Source organism: Colobus angolensis, unplaced genomic scaffold, assembly GCF_000951035.1.
Source record: "Colobus angolensis palliatus isolate OR3802 unplaced genomic scaffold, Cang.pa_1.0 Scaffold411, whole genome shotgun sequence".
Taxonomy (NCBI): Eukaryota; Metazoa; Chordata; class Mammalia; order Primates; family Cercopithecidae; genus Colobus; species Colobus angolensis.
In genome coordinates this window covers 2,018,815-2,044,728 of record NW_012117500.1, presented here as the reverse complement: position 1 = coordinate 2,044,728, position 25,914 = coordinate 2,018,815, and the positions used below count along the sequence as shown (strand labels likewise).

The following is a 25,914-nucleotide window of genomic DNA, read 5'->3' as shown; positions in this document are numbered from 1 at the left end:
AAAGACTGCTTCTCCAAACTGAAATCACATCAGGATGGCTGCAGTGTAGTTGTTTTATTGAATGACACAAGCCTTTTTTCCCCCTGGGAAGTCTAAAAACTGCTTTTTTGGCCTGCCTGAGATCGCTGAATGAGCTAATACAGAACACATTGTCTGCTGAGCCGGCAGAGTTTTCCAGCAAAACTTTTATCATTCCATAGACTGATTGTGCTTGCCTGGAATAAGGAACAAAATGTTTGAGGCCTCTCAAGGGTATTTTGATGAATCTAACTCTAATTTAAAGGGACTAATAGATTATTGATTTCAGCAGGATGACAGTGAACAGATCAATGGCTGAGTACTCTGTATCTACCTTAAATACCAAAAATGACTGGTAAAAGGAAAGCCACCGGCTGCCTCCCTGCTTGTTTCCCACTGACTTTCTTGGGTGGGGGGGGTGGTAGTGGAGGAAGGCAGAAAAAGAAAAGGAGCTCTAAGAAACTTTCCCAAAGTATGTTTTTGCTACCTTACCAAAAAGACAAGAGATTGCATTAAAGTACAAATCTTTTATATTGATGCCATATCCTGGTTGTAATTCTAGGACTTGTCTTGGCATGTTCGCCTGAGGCAAGCTTTGGTGATCTGATGGACTATACCACTGAAAATGTTTTTTTTTCCTTGCATTGTTCTCAGTGTTATAGGCCACATAGAGGAAATAAAAGACCACTGACCATCAATTTTGAGGGTGATACTTGAAAAAAAATGTGTGTGTATATACATTTATATATATGATAGATCTGGGATACAACTTGGTCATTAGGATGTTTAAAAGCTCCCCAGCTGGTTCTAGTGTGCAGCCAAGTTTGGAACCCACTGTATTGTAATGGTTGGTTTATTCTCTATTAGGCCAAATTTGTCGAGGATAAGGGATTATATACTATCACTGTCCATAGCGTATAACGCAATGCCTGGCATGTTATGTCACTCAGCCAAACAAATGATTGAACACATGAACAGTCTGAGAATCTATTGTACTCATATGAGAAAGTTCCTAGAATTACTGGTGAAATCACCACAACCTAAATAAAAGTCCAGGGCTCTCACTATTGATTACTTACAATAGAACATTTTCATTCATGGCAACTGTTCAGGAAAAGCCTTCTGGATTCATTCATTTGTTATAAATGACTCTTATCCGTAGGAAAAGATCCAATCTTTGCAAAATGTTTTGGGATCTTTAACGTCCAATAGACTTCACGTTTTTTTGTGTGCTTTGCCCCAAGTTTTTTGGGTATTAAATTATGCACAATTTTGTTTCCTTTCTTTGGGAAGATGAAATGCTGGACTCCCTTCAGTGCATGTGTTTGAAGTGGCATATTTATGAAAATTACTACCCACTTTTGAAATTCAGGGCATAGCTCTGACAGCTGATTCCAGCCCCACCAGAATTCTATTTACAACTTTCCTAGACAAGCCAGATTAGCAGTTCTACACGAGTGAGTAGAACCTTAAAACACACCCCTCCCCACCTTCCTTCTGTGAAGAACTCAATGGGAGACTGATCACAGTGGTGACGACATGACTCTGTCAGTTGTTGAAGCACATGGATGGAAGTAGAAGCACACAAATCAAACCACTCCAAAAGGTCTGAGAGGCATCTGGGGAGGGGATCACTTATGTTGATATCAGGGGTGTAAATCCACACAGCCTTTCTAGAAGTCAGTTTATCAACATGCATTAAAAACAAAATATTTATAAAATAACTTTTGATCTGATAAATACCCTTCAGTAGTGTATTTGAAGGAAATAAAGATGTGCTGAGATTAGCTACAAAGATGTTCATCACAATGGAATGTTTTCTGTGAAAAATATTTATCGACAAGGAAATAAATTGATGACATCATAGGTTAAACAAAGTCCCTAGCAATCTCAGTATAATTCCACATTAGCAGACAAACTCAAAACATTTATGTGCATAGAAAAAAATTCTGGAAGGTCGTACACAGTGAAAAGATTGTGGGTGATTCTGTGTGTATGTTTTCTTAGATTTTTAACAGAGAGTGATACATTGTTTTGTAATTTTAGCACATAGTGTTTTCTTATTAATTTGCTTTCAGTGAAGCTGATTAGTTCCGTGTGAAGAAGGCTTTTGCATCTACTGCTTGATAGCTGATAAGCTTTAGTGACATCTCGGATGCCAACCCTTCTATAAAACAGTTGCTACCACTGTGCCAACTTATTCAAAGTAAGGGCTTCCTATTTGCCAGAAATAACGTACTCAAGATTGCTATCTTCATCCTAGATACCTCGGATCTAACCACTAAAGACTATAACAGATTTATCTACTAGGACCTGCACTACTCAAATGAATTCATTCCAAGATTCTTCTGAATTATGAAAATACTATAATTATAGTTGATTCTGTTCCAAAGGGCTAATTAATTACTTTTTTAAGGAAGCAAAGGAGTATAAGAGCTATTTGGTTTAATTTTCTCATTTAACAACTTAGAGGGGCACTTAGTGCTCAAAATGAGGAAGAAAAAGGAAAAGGAAAACGTTCATGTGCTAATTCAATAAATACTGATTATCTACCATGTGCCAGGACCTCATCTAGTCCTGGAACACAGGTGTACATAATGCAGGTGAGTTTCTTTGCCTTCTGAAACTCAACATTCAGAGTATGGGGAGTGGCACATGTAGAATATAAAATTATATACAGACATCTAAAATTTGAACACTGGTTAGGGTTTTATGGAAATAAAATAGTGAGACAGTGTGACCAGGAATGGAGAGGAGAGGGGCATTTTAATGACAGAACTCATCTCTGGGAAGGAAACATTTGCTTTGAGATCTAAGAAATGAAAAACAACCAGATATTTGAAGGTCTAAGAATTTCCAGAAAGGACAAATAGTTATTGCAATAGCCTCCATTGGTATGAGAGTTTAGCCTATTCAGAAGACAGAATAGATGCCAATTATATAGAACTCAATAAATTCGGGGACTCACTGAAGGCAGTGATGCTGCTAAAAGGCCATATGATTAAAAGCCTTGTAGAACATACTAAAGAGTCTGACTTTCATCTAATTGGTGGCTATTGGAGGACTTTAGATAGGCAAGTGAAAGAGATGGATTTTAACATTTAAACAACTATCTTGACTGCTTGTTTGAAGACTAGACCCTAGGTAGGAAGAAGGGGCATGAAGGAATCAATGAAGAAGCTATTACAGCAGTTGTGAGAGGTGGTGGTGGATTACTAGCGTGGTGTGGTAGCAGGATAGTGATATGGGGATGGATTAACAGTAAATATAGTGGGTAGAGTTGACCTGACTTGCTAAAAGCTCGCCTTCAGGATAATCCAGTCAGGAGAATATCTACTCTGGGAGATTATAAGCAGTAGGGCAACTGGAAACTATATTCTGGGAACTATACTGTGTATTGAAAAGCAATTTGGAGACTAGAGGATTCTGGAACATTATTTAACCACTTTTAATTCCCCTTCCTGATTTCTGTCTTATTTTATGAGCATGTTTACCTGTGATAGAAGTAGAGCCAGTTCTTGCTTTGATTCTGAGTACAACCCTGGAGAATTAGGGGTAGGAGAACACCCTGTTCTTATATTTTGTGAACTCCCATTTCCCATGGAATTTGGGTGATTAGATAACAGTATAGAGGATTATGTTTTTTTAAATCTAGATTAAAGAGTAACATGACTTAAAAATGAATCGCACCACTCTGTGTCATCATTAGGTTTAACCTACTGCTTCTCAAACGTTAATTGTACATTTAGTCATCTGCGGATTTCATCAAAATGCAGATTTCAGATTCCACAGACCTGAGCTGGGACCTGATACTATTTTTCTAATAAGATCTTAAGTGATGCTGATGCATGTTGGCCCAAGGAGCCTTCTTTGAGTAGCAAGGGTCTTACCCATATTGTTATTAATGAAGATCAGTTATGGCTGCATCATGCTAAAGACTATCCCAATACACTTGTTGAATGAACAATTTGGGCATTTTCTTCATTTGTCCAAAGGAAAATTTAAAAATTTTAATTAATTAATTTATTTTTTGAGGCAGAGTCTTGCTCTGTTGTCCAGGCTGGAGTTCAATGGCACGATTTCAGCTCACTGCAACCTCTGCCTCCTGGGTTCAAGTGATTCTCCTGCCTCAGCCTCCTGAGTAGCTGGGATTACAGGTGCACGCCACCACACCTGGCTAATTTTTGTATTTTATTAGAGATGGGGTTTCACCATGCTGGCCAGGCTGGTCTCGAACTCCTGACCTCAGGTGATCCACTTGCCTCAGCCTCCCAAAGTGCTAGGATTACAGGTATGAGCCACCACACCCGGCCCAAAGGAAATTTACTTTTGGTTAAGTGAGCAACAAGGTCAAGTCATTTGAGACTCTACATGAATCAGAAGCTACTGGGGTTTGTAGTATGATTATCTGAATTTGTGTCTTGGCTCTACCATTGCTCTGTTGATCTTAGACAAGTTGCTTCCTTCCTCTGAGTTTCTGTTTCTATTGTGGGTAAAATTGTGATAACAAACCATGGCCCTCACAGTGCTGTGTGAGCTGTGGACTACAAGTGAGAGATGTATGAGACTGCTTTGTAAACCGTAGAGCACCACATCAATGTCAGTGTCACCACTGCTGAGCCTACAATGACAGCTGTTTTTATGAGCTCATCCCTGCTAGTGTTATTGCTGAATTTGGGGCAGAAGCATATGAATTCACTGTTGAAAAAAGTAATGAACTAAAATACGTCTTCTCTTTTTTCTCCCTCTACCCCATCTCTATTATAGCAATTGAAACACAGAGCACCAGCTCTGAGGAACTCGTCCCAAGCCCCCCATCTCCACTTCCTCCCCCTCGAGTGTACAAACCCTGCTTCGTCTGCCAGGACAAGTCATCAGGGTACCACTATGGGGTCAGCGCCTGTGAGGGATGTAAGGTGAGTTTTCACACCTCTGTGCCTGATGAACTCTCATTCTCCTTGTACTTTCTGGAGGTGACCTACCCAGTTCCAAAAATGGGCTGGATGTGTAACATCACCTCCCATCAGTGTGGTGAATTGTTATATTTGGTGGTTTTTATTACTTCCTTATAGATCTTTGGTTTAAAATTCAGAAACTTCTGGGTCAAAGGTTTTAAGGCCCTTAAAATACCCCCACATAACAATTCTTTTTAGATGATAAGAACTGGCTAGGCCAGGTGTGATGGCTCATGCCTGTAATCCCAGCACTTTGGGAGGCCAAAGTGGGCGATCACTTGAGGTTAGGAGTTTGAGGCCAGCCTGGCCAACATGACAAAGCCTCATCTCTACTAAAAATACAAAAATTAGCCAGGCATGGGTGACTGGTGCTTCTAGTCCCAGCTACTTAGGAGGCTGAGACATGAGAATCACTTGAAACCGGGAAGCAGAGGTTGCAGCCAGCCCAGATCACACCACTGCATTGCAACCTGGACAACAGAGCGAGACTTTGTCTCAAAAAACAAACAAACAAAAACAAAGAACTGGTTGGAAGAATCCTGAGAAGTATCATTCTGTTTCTCTTTGGAACAGGCCGTCTGGTGTCTGCAGTTTTATTTTATTTTTGAATATGACTGACAGTCCACTGAATCAACTTGCAGGGAATCCAAGGTTGAAACTGGGATTTATCTCCTGGCTGTTTTCCTCAGCTCTGTGGCCTTTGAATTACAGTTTGATTTTCAGCCTGTAGGGACTTGCTACTGTATGTGTGTCATAAATTAAGGGGAGCTGGATTTAAAATTCCTGCCTACAGAATACTGGAGGCTGAACATGTGTCAGGGAGTAGTATATGGCTGCTTTGAATCAAGCAAGACAATTGTTATCAAGTCCAACAGTCTTAATTGAGTGAAAGAGCTTCTTTTTTTCAAGAAAGAAAAGGAACAATGACTTCAAAGGCAAATATAACTAACTCATCCATAAAAAATTTCTCAAAGGAACTATGGCTCTCTTGAACTAGCCCTTTCCTAGATATATAGTTTCTTGAAGTCCTCTCTAGATGGTTGTTTAGATCTGTTGTTTATACATCTAAATTGCGTGATTCATTTGTAATCGTTAACATGTTGGAATAACGTTACAGGTACTCCATGGCATTTTGTATTTGACTTATCAGAGTTAGCACTGAACTGTATATATTGGTTAGGCACTGTTGTATAACAAACCATCCTAAACTAAATGGCTTAAGACAATAATTCTTTATTTAGCCTGCAATTCTGTGGGTCAGCAGTTTCAGCCAGACTCATCTGCATGGTTCATCTGGAATTGGCGAAGCTCCACCATGTATCTCTGGGCAGTTGTAGGTTAGCTAGTTGGCTCTGCCTCTGGGGGTGCTGACTGTGGGCTGGGGAGACTCAGCTCTCCTCCATGTGATCCCTCATTTCCATCAGGCTGGCCCTGGCTTGTTCACAGAGGCAGGGTTCCAGAAGACAGAACAAAAGCACATAAGGTCTCCAGAGGCTTAGGCTAAGAAGCATCTCATTACCAATTCTGCCACACTATTGGCCAAAGCAAGTCGTAAGGTCAGCCTAGACTCAGTAGGTAGGAACATAAACTCAACTTTTGTTCTTCTTTTAAATAAAATAAAACTAATCTGTCAACTTGAAAAAACTTTTTTGTAGAGATGGGGTCTCACGTATGTTGCCCAGGCTGGTCTTGAATTCCTGGGCTCAAGTGATCCTCCCACCTTGGCCTCCCAAAGTGCTGGGAATACAGGTGTGAGTCACCACATCCAGCCCCACTCAATTTCTTAATGGGCAGAGCTTCAAAGTAATAAGTGATATAGATATGGAGGGGCCAGGGGGCATGGGTGTCATTTTTGTAATTAGACTACTGTACTGCATGTCTGATTGCCTATGAACACAAAGTGGATGGGGACCCTAGCTCCACTGCTCAGCATGTCACACACAGTCTGGCATATAGTGGGTGCTTAAAGACTGAACAAATGCATAACTGTCACTCAACCCCTCAAAGTAATTTTGTGAGTTTTTCCTATCTTTTCAAATCATTGAAATACACATATTTATTATGGTTTATTAATATAATAAGGTAAGGCCAGTTTTGGGAAATTCATTAAAGGCTTAGGAAGATCTCTGTGCCTCTGGGATTGTGCTATTTTATGGCAATTCTCTTTTCTCCAGTAGATTTTGACATGGTAGTCAGGAAAGTTATATGGGCAACCAGTTGGCAACTGACTAAAAAGCAAGACGTTTGTTCATTCAATTATTGCCTTATTATTAGTAACCCCTAGCGGAACCTACTTAAATTTATCCTGAGATTTGGAAAGGTTTCAGTGGAATAGCTAGTTCATTTTGTCCACTTGTTGTGCAATATATAAATAAATCATTTTCTAATGTTTATTTGAAAAGTAAATGAAAAGTTACTTCTTTATTTCTGAAAAATGTTAAGTCATCTCATGTCCAGAAGTCTGAATGAGGTCTGCTGTAATTCAGCCTACCTGCTCTCGTCATTATCCAGCGTGTCTCTGTGGCACATACTAGGAGCTGCATATGAAGCTGTTTCACGATCTGTATAGAACAAACTGCTTTAATCAGCTTATAGTCAGTGAGTTGTCTGACCTTAGTTTGGGATTTTGACTCTTTTTAGGAAAAAAACCAATAAAAACAAAACACATACCAGCACAAACAACTTTGATAAACTCAGTTAAGTGATACAGAGTCATTTTATGGTGTATTTTTTTAATAGAGCTATAAACCCAATAAGGTCAGGTGAGTTTGACAACCAGTTGAATTTGATACTTTTTATATTGTGGGTGGATCGCCCTTCTCCCTGGGCATTGAGAAAGACTTGGTCTACATTTAAGCTTGCTGGGAAAATAGAGTGACAAAATTCACAGAACTGAGAAGCAGGAGGAGGTAACAGTAAAATGTAACAGACAAAGAAAAAGAAATATAACTTTTAAAAAATTAAATATAGGCTGGGCGCGGTGGCTCAAGCCTGTAATCCCAGCACTTTGGGAGGCCAAGACAGGTGGATCATGAGGTCAGGAGATCGATACCATCCTGGCTAACCCGGTGAAACCCCGTCTCTACTAAAAAATACAAAAAACTAGCCAGGCGAGGTGGCGGGCACCTCAGCTACTTGGGAGGCTGAGGCAGGAGAATGGTGTGAACCCAAAAGGAGGAGCTTGCAGTGAGCTGAGATTTGGCCACTGCACTCCAGCCTGGGAGACAGAGCAAGACTCTGTCTCAAAAAAAAAAAAAAATTAAATATAATTTTATTGTCATTTAAAAAAATTATCAATACAGTATAGAATTTATTGTATAAAAATAGAAAATTAAAACAACCATGATCCTACCCTGGGAGAGAACCCCTGTAAAACTCAGCTGTTCTATAAGTATATGCATATTGTTATTGTTTCAGAAAAATGAAATTTTGTGTTGTATACTGGTTTTAACTTAATCTTTAATAATATTTTATGACCCAAATTTAAGCAACTGCATAGCTTTTATGGTTATACAATTAATATAGTAGTTTATGGTTATGTCATAATTTATTTAACTAATTAAGGTGCTTATAGTTTTTTTCAATTGTAAATAACACTTTAATGTATGGCCTTTAGGTATATCTCTGAAAATTTCCTTAGGATAAAAATTTCCTTAGGATAAAGTAGTGTAAGTGGAATTTTTAGATCAGTGGCTTTGTATATTTTTAAGGCTTTTGAATCAGATTGCCAAAATACCCTCTAGAAAAAGTTATTATCTAGTAATCTGTAAAAAGTTAATCCTTTTGGAAACTATCTATTAGGAATCTCTCCCTTGTGATATAATAAGGTAATGAATCCAGAAGCAACTTTTCTTCTTGAATTCTGCCTGTATTTAATTTGATATTTACTATGGGCCCAGTGTGTGATATCATTTTAGGATACCAGCAGATGCACCACAGGCCCCTGGTTGACCTGTAGAAACTGGCCCAACTTTGGCTGGAAATCAAAGATTACTACTGTAAGCTGAGAACCTCCGCTCTAAAGTAGGGCTCCCAGAGCCTGGTATATCTTCAAGAAGTAATGCCTACAGCGGCTTCTGCCTGTCATAACCAGGATGACCTAATTGACTATTATTTGGGGAAGAGAACTTTCTGTCCTCCTAGGGACTGGGTGGACAGTCTCAGCCTCTGCTGCAGCCATATGATGGTGGTCAGAATTTAACAAATGGGTGTGGTCCATCTCTGGGAATGAATGGTCAGTGGCTGCTATATTGACACAGCATTACCATGGCGGCATAACCACTAGACACACGGTAGGGATGTCCCGTTTAGGGGGTTTCCAGCTGAGCAATGGCAGTTTTTGTGTAGGGGACAAAGAGCACACAAAATGAATGTGCCGTGTGGTTAGCCAAGAATGTTTAACAGTATAAAAAAATATATATATTAAAAAGAAAATAATAGGACAAAATAAAATAATGTCTTTGGAAAACAGTCTTATTGCTCATAGCTAAAATGTAATGAAAAATTTTGGCCTTAATCATATTTTCCATTTCCATTTTTATAGCTTTTGAAGAATGTGAAGTCTAGAGTGAGAATGCTGGGATTTGAATTCTAGCCAGATTACTTTTTTTTTTTTTTTTTTTTTGAGACAGAGTCTTGCTCTGTCGCCCGGGCTGGAGTGCAGTGGCTGGATCTCAGCTCACTGCAAGCTCTGCCTCCCGGGTTTACGCCATTCTCCTGCCTCAGCCTCCCGAGTAGCTGGGACTACAGGCGCCCGCCACCTCGCCCGGCTAGCTTTTTGTATTTTTCAGTAGAGACGGGGTTTCACCGTGTTAGCCAGGATGGTCTCAAACTCCTGACCTCGTGATCCGCCCGTCTCGGCCTCCCAAAGTGCTGGGATTACAGGCTTGAGCCACCGCGCCCGGCCTAGCCAGACTACTTACTAGCTTGGTGCAACTCTCTCTTTTTCTCATCTGAAAAAATGGGGGTGATATTACCTACCTCATGGTAGTGTTGTGAGGATAAAATGTTTTTACTATGTATAAAGCATATAGAATAGCACTTAGCACATACTAAGTGATAGGTACTAAGTGGCACATACATGCTTAGTTATTGTTTTGATTTTTTTTTTTTTTTTTGAGACAGAGTCTCACTTGCTTTGTTGCCCAGGCTAGAGTGCAGTGGCGTGATCTAGGCTCACTGCAACCTCTGCCTCCCGGGTTCAAGTGATTCTCCTGCCTCAGTCTCCTGAGTAGCTGGTATTACAGGCTTTACAAGCATGTGCCACCCCACCCAACTAATTTTGTATTTTTAGTAGAGACGGGGTTTCTCCATGTTGGTCACACTGGTCTTGAACTCCCAGCCTCAGGTGATCCACCCACCTAGGCCTCCCAAAATGCTGGGATGACAGGTGTGAGCCACTGCTCCCAGCCTATTGTTCGTTTTGTCATTAAGTTATAATGACTTTTGCACACAGTGATGTAACATCAGCTATAATCTTAGTACTCTTTTTGTAGTGTTCTTTCTGCAGTTCTCCATTCTTTTCTACCGAAATAACACTGCTTCTTTCCTTCAAGGCTCAGGTTAAGACCCAACTATTCCATGGAGCCTCCCTGGATTACCCTAGTACAGGGGTTGCCAAATTGTTTCTGCAAAGAGTCAGGTAGTAAATATTTTAGGCTTTGAGGGCCACGTGGTCTTTGCTGTCATTATTCAACTCTGTTATTGTAGCATGAAAGGTGCTGTAGATAATATGTAAAAAAAAAATGGGCATGGCTATGTTTCAACAAAACTTTGTTTACAAAAGCAGTGGACCAGATTTGGCCCTTGATGATGTTATTCTTCTTACAACTTCTAAAACTCAGAAGCTGGTGTCCCAAAGCTCTCATGCCAAAAGTGGCAAGCCAGCTGGTTTTGCTGGGCTATGGGCCTGGGTCTGCTGCTCCACTTCCACACTGCTAAAAGAAGTTCACATCCACCTGCCCAGGGCTCCATGGCTTAGAAGCTTTAAGCCATGTCTGGTCATTCCTCCACCCTTCCATTCACACTCAATTCCCACTTTCCTGTCATCCAAAATCAGAGAAATTAGAAATATCCATGTAATTGAGCTACCTCCAGAAATACCTGGCATCACACCTTGGAGAGGTTTCTGGAACATATTCTGTGCTGTTATATCAGTTAGCTGCTTCTGCTTAACAAATAACTCAAATGCTTAATGTTTTAAAACAATAGACATTTATTATTCATTGTCATTCTGGACAGGTCTTCTTGTCTTGGATGACTTGGCTTGGGTCAGGTGGTCTAGGATGGTCTCACTCACATGTCTGGGGCCTTGGCAGGATGACCAGATCCTCTCCCCATGTCGTTGCTCACCGTTAGCCTAGCCGAGGCTTCTTCACATGGTGGATGGGTTCCCATCAGTAAGAGAAGACAATAACCAGGCTCAAACACTCTTCAACCTCTGCTTGCATCACATTTGCTAATATCCCCTTGACCAAACGAGTTACATGACTAAGCTTGGATTCTATGGATGAAGAAATAGACTTTACCTCCTGAGGGGAGAAGTGACAAAGTCGCCTTGCAAAAGGGAGAGCCTACCAGAGTTTGCATTTGATTACATACTGTCTTCTATTATTCCCTGGTTTGATGGGCAAGTCTCTTCTGACAACCATATTCACCAATCATTCATCCTTAAGCATATATTTGTTGAATACCTACTAAGTTTCAGGCCCTGTGCCGGGTGCTGGAGATACAACAGTGAACATGACAAAGTTCTTTATGGAATTTAGTGTCTCATACAAGGGACAGATGATAATTCAAATTTGGAAGACAATAAACAGAATGGTCTGATAAAGAATAATTTAGGGGTATTCTATTTTATAGGGCCTGAAAGAGGCCTATTTTAAAGAGGCCTGATGTGATGGGGGTCAGGTGGGATCTCATGGCTGAGAAGGAACCAGCAGTGTCAGTCAGAGAGAGAAAGCCTTTTAGGTCAGAAACCAAACACTTGGATTCTCAGACCATTTCTACTTCTCCTGGCTATGTCCATTGACTTCTCTGGGCCTTAGCCTTTCTGTAAAATGAAAGCAAATCCACAAGTTTGAACCGAGTCCCATGCCAAATACAGACATAAAAGCAGTGAACCCAGTAATGGCACTGATTTCTTGTTAGGGCTTGGTTTTGTGGAGTGAGAGGTCTCCAGTGTTTGCACGTCCAAATGTGGAGTAGAGGGAAGGAGAAAATGACGCTTGTTGGGTGCCTTCTGTATACCAGGAATTTGGGCATTTTTTTTTTTTTTTTAAACCATAGTGCATTTACTTCTCGCAACAGCTCTGCAAGGTAGGCTCCATGACCCACATTTTATAGATGAGGTAACAGAGGTTCAGAGTAGTTAAGGAACTTGGCCGAGGACACACAGCTAGCCTTTGCTAGAGCTGGGATTCAAATGCTTTTCCTGTTAGAAAACGCCCCACTGCTTCAGCCACTCTAAGACAGAAGGTCTGAAGCAGTGGTGTGTTATGGTCTAGTGTGGGGGTTTCACAGGCCACCACATTTAAAACTAACAGATAGGGGTATATTTTTAAAAAACATATTGTCTTGATCATTTTGTAAAAGAAACGACATCTCTGCAACAAAAAATTTAAAAAGGAAGCGCTTACAAGGCAGTCAGTCTTTCCCAAGAAGAGACAGCGGGCAAAACCCACACGGGGGCACGTTCCCAGACGCAGCTTCGTCCTTGTTCTCTACATTTTGCCTTTGATGGGTGGAAACTTCCTATCCCTAAGCCAACCTTTGGGGGCCACCGTCCAGCCTGTCCTGCAGCAGGCCCCGGGGTGAGGCCTGGCACGGCCGTGATGGCGTGTCTTCTCCACAAGGGCGCAGAGGAAATGCTTGCTGAAGGTCACATTGGTAGCCTTCTATTTAAAGCAGTCTTTTAAGAGTTTAAACTCCACTAGCCCCCTCAGTCCCTCAGGGCTAATTTTGTCCATTTTTCTCATCTGCCTTTGTTTTGCTAGCCTCTGAAGAGAGGGAGGCCCTCATCTCCATGACAGCGTTCGGCTGCTGGGCTGGGTTTTCCTGGCAGACAGCAAGCAGAATGTTCAGTCACAAAAAGTTTTGCAATCAGGAAGATGGATGTCTGCACTTAATTTTAGAACTTCTATTAAATACTTTAAATGAGCTTAATGATTTTATGTGACCAAGGCCATTTAAAACCACATTGTTGTTTTTAATTGGAGTGGATAAACATGAACATGATGCTCTCTTTGGAGAATATTTTTAGCTTTCCCCACCCTGATAGTTGCTTCTGTGTTAGGAGTTTGCTGCAGTATTGATCCCGAAGAACAAAATAACATACCCAAGACGACAGCAAAAACAGGACACTCCGTGTGCCACATGTGATAGCTAAAATGAATTATGAAACCTGCCATAAAGTTCATTATTATATTGGATGACACAGAGTAGATTCCCTCATAGACCCCAAAAGCGGCTCTCTGTTCCCTGTTGTTATAATCTGCCAACCATGGAGGATTTATGTGTTCCCTGATTCATTCATCAGACATTTATTAAGTACCTTCCATGAGACAGGCTCCAGGATATAGAAATGAAAGTTTTGTGTGTATTTTCTTTCCAATGCTGTATCCCAGTGCCTAAAACATACACAGAACCAGGCCCGTCCAATAATAGGGATGTAACTGGCTCAAGTCCAGCTGCTAGCTGCTTGGAGGCAGAAAACACGAGAAGCGAGGTGTGGTAAAAGGATTTAAATTCTGGCCTTTGGGGAATGACCAGGCTCAAGTCTTTAAAAGACCATTCCAAACTTTAGGCTGTGGAGAGGGTCTTAAAAAGGGGAACGTGGAGCAGGGGTGGGGGCATGTGGGAGTGGTGCTGGGTGCAAGGTCTGCGTGCTCTGTCCCGGAGGCCGTCTTGAGTCACGGTCCACCTAGAGTGTAGCCTGTCGTCATTTCAGCAATGCCCGGGTTGTAGACTAACCCTTGTGAGGTCATCTCTGCAGTTTCACAGCTGGGTCTCCATACCTGGTTTGTTCTAAAATTAGCTCCTGGAACTTCTAAGTAAGTGTCTAATTAGATAAGCTAGTAGTACAAGAGCGTGTCTAGTGGGAAGGGAGGGAAACAAAAAGTTTTAAGTACGTTTTAAGGCTGAGAACAAGAAGGAAAAAAAAAGTTTTAAAATGCATTTTAAAGCAAAGCTCCTTGATTACAGGTAAATGGTAAATATTCGTTGGATGGATGAACGAATGAGCAAGGAAACAGTGTGGCATGTGCTGTGACAATTGTAGCTAAGGGGTTGACAGGCACAGAGAAGGAGCCTCGGGTCCCTCTGACACATTCGTGGAAGGCTTTTATAGAAGATGTGATTTTATAGATGTATAAACATTTTCCAGATGAGGAAGGGGAGAGGAGTGTTCCAGGCAAAAGTTGAAGATGGGGCTGGAAGGCAAGAGGGCTCAGAATTAAATTGCCTATGTAGAGTTACGTGGAAAAATGGAAATCTATCCATTCTGCTAACATTTATTTTGCATAACCCTGTGTAAACAACTAGGGATCCGTAGGATATTAAAGACATTCAAAAGGACTCATTAAATATCATTTCCTCAGAGAAGCCTTCCTTTGGAACCCCCAGATTAGGTCCCCCTCTTTTACATTTGCTATTGTTCTCCTTTGTAGCATTTAACACAATTGAAATTAAGTCATTATTACCAAGTCATTAGTTTAATGTCAGCTATAAACTCCAGGAGGGCTGGGCAGGTCTCTCTTGTCACAGCCTTGTTACTAGGGTTTTGCACAGTGATAGGGAGGCACGTAGTAGGACGTTAATGCGTATGTGCTTTTATCGTAAGTTATATCTAATTATACAACAATTAGTGTAGTTATAAATAACGTGTAATAAGATATAGTTGCATAATAATGCAAACAGTATATTAATTTCATACATTTTATCTAATTTTATAATGAATTGCATCTAATTACATAGGGCTTGAGAGGATACATTCATGGAATTATTTATAAGCAGGACAAGGTCTTTGGTGACCAAAGTCTAGCTCATTTCTTAGTAATTTCTGCCTTCTACCTCAGTTAACCTTCATTGCAAAAGATATGTTCTCTTTGATACTATCTTTAGGCAAACTCTTAAGAACTAGTGGCTGGAATGATATACCGAAATGGAAGAGTATTGAGGGCTGTCAGTGCTTTAAAGAGAAGAAAAATCTCAACTTAGATTTTCTACCTCCATATCGAGGAACCTCAAGACAGCTGAAATGACAATCTAGCTTTTCCTAGTAATCCTACAGAAGGAGAAAACACTTTTCTTCTTCTAACAAATTGAGAACTGATTTTGGATTGAAAAAACCGAAAAATCTGTCTGTTTTTTTTTTTTCTTCTGGTATATGAATAAACAGGAAGTTGGAGGGAGGGGTGAATTCTGAATTAGCCTGCAACTCTGTGTTTTGTTTTGTTTTGTTTCCTTGTGTTGGCGTGGTAAAAATAGTTTATTTAATTTGGTGGTTTTAAGGGGCTTATAAATTTTTTAATAGTTAAACGTTCAGGAATGCTTGTTTAAATGCTTGCTTTGCTTGTTGTTTGAAAATATCTAGAACACTTTCATTTGCTGTTTTTCTTATAACAAACTAAAAGTCTGCTATTATTACAATTATCCTCTTTCTTTCTCCACCTTTTACTAGAAAAGTTAGAGAGCTTTCCATATTTCCTTCTCCTGGGTGGACGCCTATAAAGAGGTGATATGAAATGAAATTGTCTGGGAAGGCTTTCCTTCTTCATCAGCCCCCTCTAGCTTCTCTTTGTCAGGGCAGGACTCAGAGCCCTTGGTCTTCCCGCTCTCTACAGTTGCCTCTCTCCCGACCCACGTACCTGTGTAAAACCACGGAAATAATAAAACTGTCTTATATCTTACATTCCTATAGCCTTAGTGTTTCTAATGCATTTTCATGTATGGAATTAAATTAAGCCAGGCTTAGCTGAAGTAAAAATAAACCCCACAAGGTACAACGTTTGCTACAGAATTTCTTTCTCACATCAGCTCCTGATTGGCAGCCTTCTCTCTTCCACACAGTAATTAGGACTCCTGCCAGTGCTGCAGCTTGTCATCCTCTTAGGTTCTTAGCATCATCTTATTCTAGCTACCAGAATGGAAAGAGAGCATGGAGGAGGCAGTGCACCTGCTTCTTAAAAGCCCTGGCCAGGAATGGCATACCTCATTGGCTTGAATGGGACACATGACCAAAACCAACTGCAAGGTCAGCTTGGAGATGTAGTCTAGCCATGTGCTCAGGTACAGACCTACTTTTATGGAAAGAAATTATGGATTTGGTGACGAGCTAACAGTTTCTGCCATAGGTTTTTTTTATTTGATCCTCATCATAGTTAGAGAAGTAGGTGGAATCGATTGTTTCACCCTCCATTTCACAGATGAGGAAACTAAAACTTTATGAGACCAGATTCTACCATCTGTGGTTTTGATTTATAATCCGCTTCTGTTACTGAAATGGTTACTGTGGGAACCTCCTTAAATACATTTCTATAAGCTTCCCTGAAACTTACCAAACCATCTTGTCAAGGCCTGTGATTCTAAACATCCCCGTATGCCTAGTTCATTCAGCTTTGACATTTTGAGAAACTGGGAAATCCTTACCCAGTAGAGGTAGACCTTTATCAGGGGTTAGATTCCAGTGTCATCACACAAGGCAAAAATCACACGTAGACAAAATGACCCCAGAAAATCCCTTTGAAAAGCACGCTGCTGGAGACTGACATATGTCTCTCATTAGGACCTGCAAAGCCAGTTCTTGCTCTCTAGCTCTGGAAACAGATCACTCCATGGAGCACCAGATGAAACAGTTGTTTTCTGTTCTCTTGTTGTATCAAATACGTGTCCTGAAGTGCAACAGTCATAGCAGCACAACACAACGCTCATGTCAGGAAAACCACACATCCTTCTCAATGTCTTCTTGTCACTATCTTCTACCATAATAGTTTCTTTGGGATTAGAATTTCTCTTGTGCCTTTTGGGAACTATGTCTTTTTGTTGTTGTTGTTATTGAGTATTTTTCCACCTCAGAAAAGAAGATTAAATGTGTCATATGGATAAGCAACACCAGAAGGGAAAATTTTGTTCTATAGACCCTAGAACTCATCCCTGAAAAAAAAAATAGAGAGGAATAAAACTCTGTGTGCGTCTCTGCCTGTACAAAGCTAGCATTGTCTGGGGTGAAGGGGAAAAGCTGGGGTTCTGGCAGGCTGGCCCCATTAGAGCCTTGTTTCTTGTTCCATATTGAAAAGATGACATTCCTTTGCTAGCAGCGTCCTGCCTGGATTTCTGGCACCAGTTCTGTGGCCAGCACTATTGCCTGGGGCATTTTTGTTGGGGTTGGTTTTGTTTTATTTCAAAAGCAGCAAAGTGCAGGCTTTACAAATGTACAAGGTAGAACTGTTTTTATAAAGCTTGTCACCAAACTTGTCAGTACAGTCAAGGTGGCCCGTCTGCCAGGGTGTCTGCTTCCTTTTCACTGGTGTCAAGATGTATGAGAAGGCATATATACAGTGAATTTCACTTCTTAACTTGTTCTCGGGTGTTTCTGAGGCAGGCCTTGTGTTTTAACATGGGCTCCTCCTCCCTCTCAGGACTTCATGTAATGTTTCACTTATAACAGAGATTGGTGGATTTGCAAAGTAAATATTTCAATAAGAAAAAAACAGAATCTTTGGTGACCCTCTCAATTCTGCTTCTATGGAGGTATTTTCTAGGTCTGGGCGGGAAAAAAAAAAAAAAGAAAAACCTTTATGTTGGCTGCAACTCTGAACTGGAGCGTGTAAAATGTACTTCTCAGGTTCTGTGAGCCTTAAAATAATGAGCGGTAGAAAACTCTGAGGTAGGTCAGCGATGGGGAGAATACCATGGTTTTATAAAGGATTTTCATGGTTAAACAAATTTGGAAAAACTAGAATGACCACGCAATGTTAATTCTCCGCTGTGCTTTTGAATCTGAAAATAGCAGCAATTCTAAGTACACAACATCACCATTCATACAGCCCTGGAAAGTCCCCCACGTCAGGAAAATTATCCTGATTAGTCAAACCCAGTAGGGATCATCTGACTGTTCCTCAGGGAAATGAGAATTTTTGTTTGGATCTTACTTCTCTGTGTTGTACTCAAATCGTACATGAGCTATGCTATCTCTGGGGGCTTTGGGATTATGGTCATATTTTCAATAAGAAATACTTTTGAAAGCTCCTGCTCTACTTTTATATGTATCATTCCTCATTAACGTAAATAAATTCAGAATAATAGCATGAGAGAGTGGTATATTTTTTATTTTTCAGTTTCCAGAGTCATCCTACCCTGTTAGGTATTCCTTCAGCCTGCTGGCACCCTGAGCCAGTTTACAGTCCCCATACTCCATAAGATATTGTTTGATGACATTTATTCTGTTTGGCCCTACAGTTTGTCATGCTCATGATTTCATCAAAAACATGATGCTGAAATGCTTGAATATCTTTTAATGTACTTGTTGTGTTGAGCTGTGATAAAAAGTACGAAAGTTTTCATTCCAATACCAAAATGTAGAAAGAGGATATCAGAAATTAAGTGATTCTGCTAATTCTGGTTATTTCCCTAGAATGAAATTGAATGTATCATTTCTAATTCAATTGTATGTTGCTCTTAAATTATCATTTTCTGCTTTAAGAATTAGGTGGAAAATATGCCCTACTTAAATGCATGTTTGGTGCTAATTCTTGCCTGTTGGCCAAAAATTTGAGTCTCGTGTTGTGCACAATATACATACAGATATCATTTTTTTTTCTGTAAGTATTTGTGGCAGGTAGGATCTGTGCAAAATTATGAATTACATTACAAAGCGTAAATGGGTCTTATTGTCCTCACTGAATATATTTGGTTTTAAACCCAAATTCATAATGAAGGCATTTCTTTTTTTTTTTGAGAGAGAGTCTTTTTTTTTGAGATGGACTCTGCTCTGTCATCCAGGCTGGAGTGCAGTGGTGCGATCTCAGCTCACTGCAAGCTCCGCCTCCCGGGTTCATGCCATTCTCCTGCCTCAACCTCCCAAGTAGCTGAGATTACAGGCGCCCCTCAGCACGCCCGGCTAATTTTTTGTATTTTTAATAGAGACAGGATTTCACTGTGTTAGCCAGGATGGTCTTGATCTCCTGACTTTGTGATCCGCCCACCTTGGCCTCCCTAAATGCTGGGATTACAGGCCCGAGCCACCGCACCCCGCCCGAAGGCATTTCTTTTGCTATGCTCATGTGTATGATGTTTGCTGTTAGAGAGTTCACAGGATTGATGTCCCAGACTTAGTGGTTTAAGATACCTAAAAGAGTATTTTTGAATTACTGAGTCTAGATCAGATATTCCTTTGTTATTTGATTATTTTTATCCATCTTATTTCTTATGACCTCTGGGCCTCAGAAGGAATATTCCTGTTTTCCACTACAAACACTATCAGAAATATGAGCATTGGATGAGGGATGGTAATAGTGACCTCCAAGGAAGTAAATGTTTACCTGTATTATGTCAGGGTGGATAAGCTATTATCCACATAACAAAGTGGGGGATCCCCTGCAAAAAATCACTGTAGATAAGTGATGTTACAGTATATTACTATTAAGTATTTAGTATTTTAGTAACTTATTTTAAATAATAAAGCTGACATTCCTGTAAGGATATGTAAAACAGAATTTATATAGGAAAGAAAAAGTAACTTAGATAAATTTTTGGGCTTGGTATTTTGTGACACTTGCTTCTTTTTCTTCAAGCCATCTGGGGAGCACAGTCAGTGGATGTGGGTAAATCTTTGTTTCTGAATCCTTGCTGGAACCCAAGTCACCTCTCCTCTCATGGAAGTCCTCTGCCATATCCACATTGACCAATAACGTTCTAAAGTAGCCTTCAAGATTGGTCTCCTTGGCTCTGCAGCGCTATTACTCCTGCTGGATATGAATCTGGCATTTGTTACTCTCACAGTAACATCCTTTCTTCCATTCACAATTGACGCCCTAACTCTTCCAATTTTAGTCATGGTGAGGCCAGGTTATACTGCAGGAACAAGGACAGGTTATACTGCAGGAACAAATTCAAAATTACAATGGCTTAAAACAGTAGTTGTTTATTTGTCACTCGCACCATGTGTCCATTTTGGATAGATAGTTCTATTCCATGTTACCTTCACTCAGGGACCAAGACTGATAGAGTCACCTCCGTTTAGAAAATCACTGGCTCTTGCATTAAGGGGAAGGAGAACAATGGAGAATTGCCCACTTGCGCTGGTATCTTTCTACTGAATCTCACACACATCATTCCCACTCACAATTCATTGACTAAAGCAGTTCTCTTGGCCTCACCTAATCCAAATGGAATAGATGAAAATGCTAGCATACCGTATGTCTAGGAGAATGGGCAGTTGCCAGTGTTTACTCCTTCCTTCTGCTCCAAGAATTACAACTATTGTTTGTTTTGCCATAACCGTGTGGTTCTCAGTATACTTGTCTTGCACAGCTGCATTTATATGCACTGGATAAAGCGTCCCCTCCCCAGCAATGTCAAACTCTTTTGGGCCCTTAATAAGAGGTTTATGTAAAACCTTTTGAGTAGAGATACTCTTATTTGGCTGTGCCTTCTATTTTTACACTCCATTCTCTGCAGGAACTTTTTACAAGTTTCTTAAGCATAGTTTATAGGGTAGATTTAGGCAAAAAAATTTGTGTTACACCCCAAATTGCCTCTCTCCAAACTGAATATGATCATAATATATCTTTCATTTTATCTTTCCATAGTCTCCTCTGCCTTTCTGGGACGTCCCCAAGCAGTTAAAGGGCACCTGCTATCCTTGTCTTTATGTGAGAGACCCAGTCGTGGGCCTACAACTACCCCATTCTGTATAATCACCATTTTTCCTGCTGTGGCCTGTTGAGTCTTCCCTGGAGTAGAAGTGCTGGCGGCCATCCTGAGGTTGCAAGTTTCCTGTAGTGGAACTTTCATTGTGGTACTGATTACTATTTGAAACTCTTTCATGAATAGTTTACTTAGTCACTGTTTTTCTCTCCCACTAGTGTGTAAGTGCTATGAGAATAGGAACTTTGTAAGTCTTGTTCACTTCCGTATTCTCAGCACCCACAACAAATCTTGGCATGATGTAGGCACTCAATAAATGTTTGTTGAATGAATCCATAATAAATAGTATGCAGAAGAGGTGGGAGAAAACACAGGATTAGAGCACATTTGTACTCGATCCAAGTTATCACAGGACAATAGCTATGGGGCAAACGGAGACGTTTAGGATAATGTTGGCCAAGTATGTCCTAACAGATCAGAAAGGAAGAATAAAAATGTCAACAGGCATCCTTTATTCATTTCATTTTTATTTCTAGGAAAGTAAATGCTCATCTGAGCACTCAGAGGTATGCAGAGGTGCCCGCCCCATCTGTCTTGCTGTCTCTTCCTAGTTGCCTATTGTCATGCTGCTTTTGGGCATGGGGTAGGTGACTCAAGAACAACATTTGGGCTCAGTTTGCCAGCTGATGAGATGGCTTTTTGGTGTCTGCCAAGGGTGACTATTTCCTTTACACAATGGTTGAACTTATCAATTATTAAGGTTACTTCTTAGCCCCAAGTTGAACTGGTTTTGGGTTTCAAATATTGGTCTTTCCCTATTTGTCATATACAACAGCGAAATAATAGATGCCTTCTGTTCCTTTTGAAGTGATAAATCCCATAATTACTACAAGTACTTGTATACTGCAGTTTACTGAGGACGTACATATGCAATATCTCCTTTTAATAACAGCTCTATTATGTGAGTAAGACAGAGAGTGGAATCTCTTCTCTCTCAGGGTTTAACTTCTAGAATAAGCATACGAGGTAAATATCGTATATGGTTAAAATGACCCTTAAATCACCCAAAGTGTGTCCCAGTTACCATTGTATAACAAACCATCAGAAATCTTAATGGCATAAAACTTTTTTATTTGGCTCACAGACTGTGGGTCATGAATTTATGGAAGCATAGTGGGGATGATTTGTCTTTGCTCCCTGCTATCTGGGGCCCAGCTGATGACAGTCAACATCTGGGAGTAACTCAGTGTCTGGTAGGTATTGGAGTTGTCTTCAGTTATAGGTCTGGTAGTTGGTGTTGCCTGATAAGTCCTCAGCTAGAGCTGCTAACTGGAGCATCAATGCAAGTAGCTTCTTGATGTGGCTTGGGCCTCCTTACAAAATGGCAGTCTCAGTTGTTCGACCTATTACATGGCGGCTCAGGGGTCCAAAAACTAGGGTTGCAGAGGACAAGGTAGGAGCCACATGGCCTTTTATTTCCTAGCCTTGGAAGTCCCATAGTGTTCCTTCTGTCAAATTCTATTGGTTAAAGCAGCCACAGATCCATCCAGATACAAGAGGAGGGGACATAAGCCCTCCTTTCATTGGGATAGTGCCATAGTCACTTTAAAAGAGCATCTGGGAAGGAGTTATTATTGTGGCCATCTTTGGAAAATCCAAGCTGCTGCAGACTGAGTTTAGTTTTGAATCAGAGGCTTTTTCTGCAGTTAGATGCCAGATGAAGCAGGTGGCTTGTTCTTAAGAGCCTGTTGTAGGAAAAATATGCATCTCTATGCCCTCAGAAGACTAGTGGCTCATTCTGAAAAGCAGATGGGAACTGAGACAGGCTGAGGGAGCTGTGGGTTCCCACCACCCATCTTGCCCTACTTCAGGGCACACACTCACTGAGTTAAATGGCAGATGGACATGTGGCTACCACCCACCTTTAAGCTGCTGTGAATGCGTTCTGGCTTTCCTGGTAACTGAGAAAAATGCAGTGCCCTTAGTATCGACATGACGTCTATGGACACAGGGAGAAAAAGAAGAAATCAGAAGGCCCATGTGAAACCTGGCTCTGCCAGCTTTATGGAAACAGACTGCAAGCTGATCTCTCAGGGAGTGGTCTCAAATTCAGGCCCCCTGCTTTCTCCTGGCTTGCATCAGATCGTATCATTATTCTCATATTGATTCTAGGCCACTGAATAAATTTTTTATTTTTACCAAATGTGGGCTCTAATGTGAGCTGTTCCAGTCCTTGGGTTTTCAGGGTGCTCCCTGCCAAAATAGTTATTTATTCCTTTTGGGGAGAGCTGTTCCTGTGCATGCTCAGGGTGGTGAACTCCTATTGACTCTGACCAAAATTCTCTTTGGCCTCTGTTTGGAAGTTGTCTGTGGGCCTTTAAGTGTACCCTCTGGTAAGGGGAAAGAGCACTTGAAACAGGCATAAATTCTGTGCATATTTCTAAGGCTGGACTGTTTAAAATATGCTGTCTGTCTGTCTTCTTTTCTTGCCTTTGAACTTGGACATGAATTTTTGTGAAGTACAGTGTGTCAAGGGAAGGGCAATGAGAAAATATGCAGGGGTATTTACTTAAAAACTACTCAGTGAATCTATCATGGTGTATTTGTTGGTTTCAGTATGGTAATACCGTATTGTGAAATGAGAGGTGTCTTACTCTGTGTTAAATGGCTGCTTTGTAAAATCTCAACTTTGTTGTGCTTGGTATTTTGTAGTCCATGCCTGTCTCTGACCATGAATTTTATTTTTCTTTTTTTACATTTCAGATTAGATTAAAACCCCAAAAGCTATTTATTAATTTGTTCCTATTTAAAATTGAAACACAAAATGAAATGGAATTTGCTGAATTTTATTCGAATCCTTATAAGTACACGTGATGACTTTTGAAAGTGTTGAATTTCATAGATTGTAAGGAGATCTGGAGAATGATGGAAGTGTTTTTGACAGCTCTGAATCATTACTTGGTTAGTCAGAGGTGAAGACTTGGAAGTCTTCAAATCTCATTCTTGGTTCACACATTTCATTACTACCTACCAAGGCTTTATTATCTCTCATAAAGGAAGCTGGATTATCACTGATCACAGAAACAACAGGTCACGTTAATTCCACTGCATCTTTCAACCCCTCTTCTACTGAATGTTTTTGAATAACATTCAGTAGGAGGAAGACTGATATGACTTCCTCCCTCCTCTCGCTCCCATTACCAGCAGTGCAATAGCGAGGAAACTAGAAAAGAACTTGAATGACCCACAAAATGACCATTACCCCTGAATAAAAAATAAAAATAAAAATAAATAAAAAATTTTAAAAAAAAACCAACTTGGTTATATTTGTTGGGAAGTGAGAGATTTGTATATTTCACAACAGACTCCATTTTGTTGAGGTGGAATATTATAGAGAAGTGTGGATTCTGCTTTCCCTATTACTGGTATGCAGCCCCTTAGCCTAAGCCAGTAATTTCCATTGGATTGGGGATCAGCCTGGGTTCAAATCTTGGCTCCATCACTTTATTGGACAAACCACTGAAATCCAGTTTCATCTTTCGTGTAATAACATATGAGCACTGCAATTATTTTGAGAAATGGACAATGTAGTGTATACACAGTGCTTCTTTAGTACCAAGAGCACGTATCTAGAATTTGCTGTATTCCAGACACATATTTTTAACTCATTTAATCCTCATAACAGCTCTATAAAGTAGATGCTGTTGCTGCAACATTTTCCAGGTAGGGTGTAGCACCTGGGCCAAGTCTGTGAACCTCCCAGTTACTTCTCTTTCCCTTTTCCTTTAGGAACATGATTTCCTACCTATGACATGAGCCAGGTTAGGTTCAAGTGGTACCTAAGGTAACTAACTACCATCTTTAACATTATCTGATTCATTAGTCCTTGACAGTATGGCAAGGATGCATTTTGGTGATGTTTCATATAGTTCTAAAGGTGAGAGTCACTGTATATTCCAATCCATTTAGTTGAGTTTAGATAAAAGGATACCTGATCATTTTCTTCAAAAATCAGCCCATTGAGAAGTTGTATTTACTTTTTCTTATTGGAGTTAATTTTTATTATTGGATTTGAGAAATCAGGTGCTTTACTGGGAGGGCAGGGCAGGTAAGTAAATAATGCAGGCTGATTTGGTACAGTAGAAGGTGGTGGGGAGTGTAGCAAAGATAGTAACTGTCTTCTGATTCTTTGCTACTTCATGCCTCAGTAGAGTACAAGCTTTAGAATGATGAGAATCACCTGGATGGCTTGTCAAAGGCTAGATTAATTGGTCCTATCCCCAGAGTTTCAGGTTCAGGGGGTCTAGAAATGTGCATTTCTAACAAGCTCCCAGGGAATGTTGAGTGCTAGCCCAGGAACCACATTTTGAGAGTCACTGCCCTACAGGAATGTGGAACTAGCATTGCCAGGTTTTCCAATATTTCATGAGAATTCCTCTATTACTTGAGGATTATGGCTTTTTCAAGGTATTTTTTGGTTCTCCAGACATTTCACTACTAAGAAACACTCAGATCATACAATGATTAGGCAGAAAATAGTAGGAAAGAGCATTAAGTCAATCTCTTGCATAATTTAAATCTACTCTTTAAGTATTGGCAATGTATTTAAAAGTTTTTAAAAGACTGCATTGGCCACCGCTGAGCCAAAATAAACATGTCTGTTAGCTCAATTCAGTTTGGAGATTAGCAGTTTGCAACCTCTGCCTTAAATGCTAGGAAGAAATAATGGATGAAAATAAAAGAATTGTGTTTTTTTGAATTTTTCTGCATTTAAAAAATTACGAAAAACACTGGTCGAATATTTTTAAAGCTAGCCCAGAAGCTAGTCCAGAAATGTGCTTTCCTTTTATAACCTAAAAGGGAAATCCATAAACTGTTAGAATTAACAGATTGTTCCCTCGGTTAAGCATGCAGAGCCTGTCTGTTATGGTCACTGAATCAGCCTATCAGCTGGTGGCAGGCATGGTTTGTGTGAATGGTCCTAGCAGGACAGTGCTTCTGTGCATCTTTACCATATTGTCCCTGTGGTACATTGCAGACATGTTTCCTCCTCTTTCCACCTACTTCCAACTTACCT

The 25,914-nt window shown here is 40.4% G+C and overlaps 1 protein-coding gene across 6 annotated transcripts in view; it reads left to right on the top strand.

The window, feature by feature from the left end:
- Window positions 1–25,914, top strand: part of RARB (retinoic acid receptor, beta) — a 424,977-nt gene that overhangs the window by 278,865 nt on the left and 120,198 nt on the right. For 5 of the 6 annotated variants that reach the window (XM_011956243.1, XM_011956250.1, XM_011956247.1 and 2 more), the window contains exon 2: window positions 4,786–4,934. In XM_011956243.1, coding sequence (XP_011811633.1) covers window positions 4,786–4,934 — 149 coding nt within the window. Of the gene's footprint in view, window positions 1–1,935; window positions 2,000–4,785; window positions 4,935–25,914 lie in introns of those variants that run through there. The other variant, XM_011956249.1, reaches the window with a different exon arrangement.